The sequence below is a fragment of the Cynoglossus semilaevis genome, chromosome 7, assembly GCF_000523025.1.
Source record: "Cynoglossus semilaevis isolate Cse_v1.0 chromosome 7, Cse_v1.0, whole genome shotgun sequence".
Taxonomy (NCBI): Eukaryota; Metazoa; Chordata; class Actinopteri; order Pleuronectiformes; family Cynoglossidae; genus Cynoglossus; species Cynoglossus semilaevis.
In genome coordinates, this window is record NC_024313.1 from 7,880,746 (window position 1) to 7,885,729 (window position 4,984).

Consider the following 4,984-nt stretch of genomic DNA (forward strand, 5'->3'; position numbering starts at 1 on the left):
CTTGCCATATTATTGACTTTTTTCAGATAATAGTATGTTAACGCAAAATTATTCATTAAGAAGGGATAGTGAGTAAAATGGCTGCCAGGTTGATATAGTGTTCCTGGGGTTTTCCCGTGACTACATGACCGCCATGAGCCAACACAGAGCAGACAACCTTTCGGAGGGAACTAGTTTATATATGCAGTTGCACGTTTGAGCCACCGAAGGGCGAATCGTGCAGACAACCTAATGGCCGGACCTCGTTGTTGGCGGAGCTAAACCAACAACCGACCGCATTAACAGACAAGTTTACATCATAAATGTGTTCCTACGCTAAACTGCCCTCGTGTAACATGAATAAAATAGATATCTTTCGATAGAAGAACAGCGAAAAGAACGTACTTCGTTTAAACACTCGCTTTGTAGAAAAAAAAAGTTTTTTTTAGCGAAGTCACTAAAACGTTGATGCATGTGAAAAAGTTGCATGAATTTATATCGTTATTTTATTTTTTAAATTCGCTTTTCTTCTATCGAAATATATCTTTTTTTTATTCATGTTCCATGAGTGCAGTGTAGCGTAGCTCCAACAACGAGGTCCGGCCAAAACGTCGATGAGTGAAGTTGCACGTTTGAGCCACAAGAGGGCGATAATCTATTGGCTTAAATATTATCCACACATCTATTTTATTCATGTTCCACGAGGGCAGTTTAGCGTAGGAACACATTTATGATGAAATCTTGTCTGGTAATGCGGTCGGTTGTTCGGTTTAGCTCCGCCAACAACGAGGTCCGGCCATTAGGTAGTCTGCACGATTCGCTCTCCGGTGGCCAATAGGTTATTGTAACGCCCTCTTGTGGCTGAAACGTGCAACTTCACTCATCGACGCTTTGGCCGGACCTCGTTGTTCGTGAAGCTAAACACAACAACCATTCCTACGGTACACTGCACTCATGGAACATGAATAAAAAAGATATATTTCGATAGAAGAACAGCAAATTTAAAAAATAAAATAACGATATAAATTCATGCAACTTTTTCACATGCATCAACGTTTTAGTGACTTTGCTAATTTTTTTTTTTTTTTTTTTAAAGAAATTACTGTTTTGTATGTTGACCCAATATCCAACCATTGGATAACTGGGGATTATAAAAGAATATATTTCTGGAAAAGTAACAAAAAGGGTTTTTTTTTTTTTTTTTTTTACTACAAAGCGAGTTTAAACGAAGAGCGTTCTTTTCGCTGTTCTTCTATCGAAAGATATCTATTTTATTCATGTTCCACGAGGGCAGTTTAGCGTAGGAACACATTTATGATGTAATCTTGTCTGGTAATGCGGTCGGTTGTTCGGTTTAGCTCCGCCAACAACGAGGTCCGGCCATTAGGTTGTCTGCACGATTCGCCCTCCTGTGGCCCAAACGTGCAACTGCATATATGAACTAGTTCCCTCCAAAGGGTTGTCTTCTCCATGTGTGGCTGAATATTTAAGGCAATAGGTTTACGCCCTCTTGTGGCTCAAACGTGCATCTTCACTCATCGACGTTTTGGCCGGATCTCGTTGGTGGAGATAAAGCGAACAAAGCTACACTGGCCTCGTGGGACATGAATAAAAAAGATGTCTTTCGATAGAAGGAAAGCGAATTTAAAAAATAAAATAACGATATAAATTCATGCAACTTTTTCACATGCATCAACGTTTTAGTGACTTTGCTAAAAAACTGTTTTTTTACTACTAAGCGAGTGTTTAAACTAAGTTTAATTTCATCATAAAATGTGTTCCTACGCTACACTAGCGTAGCGTATAACTAGCGTATTGTATACACAATAATATATAATTATTATATTATTATAGAACTATTATTATCTATAATAGACAGATAGACAGATAGACAGATAGACAGATAGACAGATAGACAGATAGACAGATAGACAGATAGACAGATAGACAGATAGTCAGATAGATAGACAGACAGATAGATAAAAAAACATGAACACATCTGTGGCATTTTTGGTGTAACGGAACAACCTTTCAGTGAATGGTGATTGCACATTATCTTGTAGCTGCTAATCAAGAACTAATATATATATATATATATACTTGTATATTTATATATATATATAATATATATTTATACTTTATATATATATATATATATATATATATATATATATATATATATATATATATATATATATATATATATATATATATATATATATATATATATATATATATATATATATATATATATATAGTGGAAACCTGTATTTACTTTTATAGTGCAGACACAAACAACAAAATCAATGCTCTATTCTTCTCTTCTCACATCAGTCAAATTTTCCGTCACATGTCTGTGTAAAGACTCAGATGAGTGAAGACTGACCGTCCTCCAGTAAAGTGATGGATGTTAGACAAGGCTGCAGAGTTTAGTCCGGTACTTTATTTTCATGAACAGAAGAATACAGCACACATTTGCATAAGCAGAGGTTTATGCATAGACTTCTTAAAATACACAAACTGTTTTTTTATAACCTCATGTGGCTTCTGTTTTTTTCACACTGGGTCTGGAGTTTAGTCAGAACTTTCCTTTCATTTAAAAGACCACACTTTTCCACACTTATGTATCAAGTTCTTTTTTTTAAGTGAACGCAAAAACACTGCAACTCTGAAAGACCGAATGCCACAGCACGGCAAACACACAAAACTTGTCCACTATCAACACTATATGGCTGCATTCGAGAATGAAAGAACTGGGACATTTGAACAAAAACATTTGTTCAAAAGGGTTCACAAATACAGAAACCACAACACATGTTGATTAATGCAGCAGTAGTACCAGTGAAAGAGAGGAAGGACACAAAAGCAAAGCTCAGGCCATGAGCACATCGACATGTGATGCTAATTTTAAAAGACAAGTTGAGCAAAAACTTCTTTAAGTCTCAGTGAAATCAGGGAGGAAAAAAATCTCAGGTTTATGGTTTAAGGTGTCACCCAGCAGTTTGAATATATATATTTGTTTTTTCATAAAAGCATAAATGATTTATCTTTACTAAAGTTCTTTTCATTGTAATGCAGACAATACGTTTATGGCATTGAGATTAAATTCAGCAGCCAGCCTGATTTGATCTCGGCAGGTTGACTCTCCAGGTTCATTCATCTTGCCCCAAGTTGTCCCAATAACTTGATTTTTGGCTGTTGGAAAGTTTCAGTGGGACCTCGACACAGGCTTCACTCACCTATCAGAGGATCAGTTCACTTCAGGCCATTTTTCTCTGTGGTGTTAGGTCTGGGACGTCGAGAAGAAAAGTCTGTTATTGGATTGGCTTTGGAGAGAGCAGAGGGAGTCGTGGCTCTGCTGCAGACTACATGTTCTTGTACATGGAGCGATCTCTGGGGAGCTGAGGCTGGGTCGCTGTCAGTTTTAGATGGAAGTGGTAGATGGTGAGCATGATGACAATTACTAGACCCAAAATGAGGCCTAGGATGAGGGGGAGTATCTCCTCAAGCCGCTCCCGCTGGTCAGTGATACACTTGTAAGCTGTATAAGTCAAAAAACAAACAAAGAAACATATAAAAGAAGGCCTGTTTTTTACAAGATTTTAACAATTAACAATAACAATACATTTTAAGACTTGAATTTCCATGGCTAATTTTAATGATAATAAATGTAAAATATATATTTTTGAATGATCAATAATGTGTACTTAATTAATTAATTAATATTAAATGTGCTTGTGTAATCTCCTCCAACAGATACCTAGCATCAATGTAGTTGGTAAAGGAATATGGGGTACATGCTGCAGGCCTGGTGTGTGTATGTATGTGCCCAGTATAGTACTACTTAAAACTTCAGTATGTACTTACATTAGCATTTCTGGATGTCAAATACTTTCCCTCTCCTTTATTTATCCAACTATACTAATTTTGCATCAAGTATTGCACTGGAAACACAAGTGGTACACACTGTACAATAAATAAAGAGAACAAAAACCTAGTGTATTGGTGTCCTCTAAATAAACAACTGAGGATGAAACCAAACACTTAATGTGAATGTTGTTTTACAGCTGAAGCCTCTCTGTGGACAACGGCAGTGCAGCAACACCAAGTTCACAGCAGCTCAGGGCAAATAATTCCAAGGTGATTGGCTCCAGAGGACAGTCAGGTTCATTGAGTATGTGTCTATAAAAGCTGCACTGAGGGTGAAGATATTACTGTACTCGTAAAGTCCTAATGACTTCACCGCTCTCTGTGTCTCTCTTGCATCTACACCCACCCCCACCCACCCCCTTTGTTCCCTTGTCTCCTTTTCTGCAGCCTAAAGTAGCCTTACACTGCAGCATTTGCTCTATAGAGCTGTGACTGTGCCTGTGTCAACGAGGGAGGGGAAAACACACACACACACACACACACACAACCCTTATCTCACAATTAGTGCAGTATGTGCTTCTGCATGTGGTGACTGTTGTTTTTTTCCCATGCAGGTTGTTCTTACGTTCACTGAATATGAAGTCAGAGGCGATGTCAAAGGGCTGGATCTGGATGTCGTACATGGAGAGTGTGATGCCTTTTTGGTGGTCGCTTGAGATGAGCCTGAGGGTCTGCTGTGCTGCGCACACATATGCGTGCCCGGCGGGGGTCACCAAGGCCGAGAGGCGGTGGGTGTTGGCAGTGTGTTTCCCAGCTAAAAGAAATATGTCACAGTTAAATTACAAGAAAGTTAGCAGACATGTTTGTGTTTGTAGTAATGGCAGTTAATTATATATATATATTTGTATTTTTTCCTTTGGATAATTTATTAAAATACAATTTTATGTGCAGTTAAATAAAAAATAATAATAAATAAAAAATGTGTCATTTGTTGAATAATAAAAATAATAATAATAATAATAATAACTCAATGTCATGAGGCTGAAAACTGTGTGCGTGGGTGATTGTTTGATTCCAAGTCCCAGCATGAATCAGCTGCGATTCCAGCTTAATGCTAATGCAAGGTGAATGAGAT

General features: G+C 37.5%; 1 protein-coding gene across 2 annotated transcripts in view; it reads right to left on the reverse strand.

The window, feature by feature from the left end:
• Positions 1-2,400: 2,400 nt before the first annotated feature.
• lamp5 (lysosomal associated membrane protein family member 5) overlaps positions 2,401-4,984 on the reverse strand; it is a 4,436-nt gene continuing 1,852 nt past the window's right edge. For both annotated transcript variants that reach the window (XM_017033568.2, XM_008313242.3), the window contains exons 5-6: positions 4,475-4,663; positions 2,401-3,520 (exon numbers count right to left, since the gene is read on the reverse strand). In XM_017033568.2, coding sequence (XP_016889057.1) covers positions 3,345-3,520; positions 4,475-4,663 — 365 coding nt within the window. In that variant the 3' untranslated portion in view covers positions 2,401-3,344. The remainder of the gene's footprint in view (positions 3,521-4,474; positions 4,664-4,984) is intronic.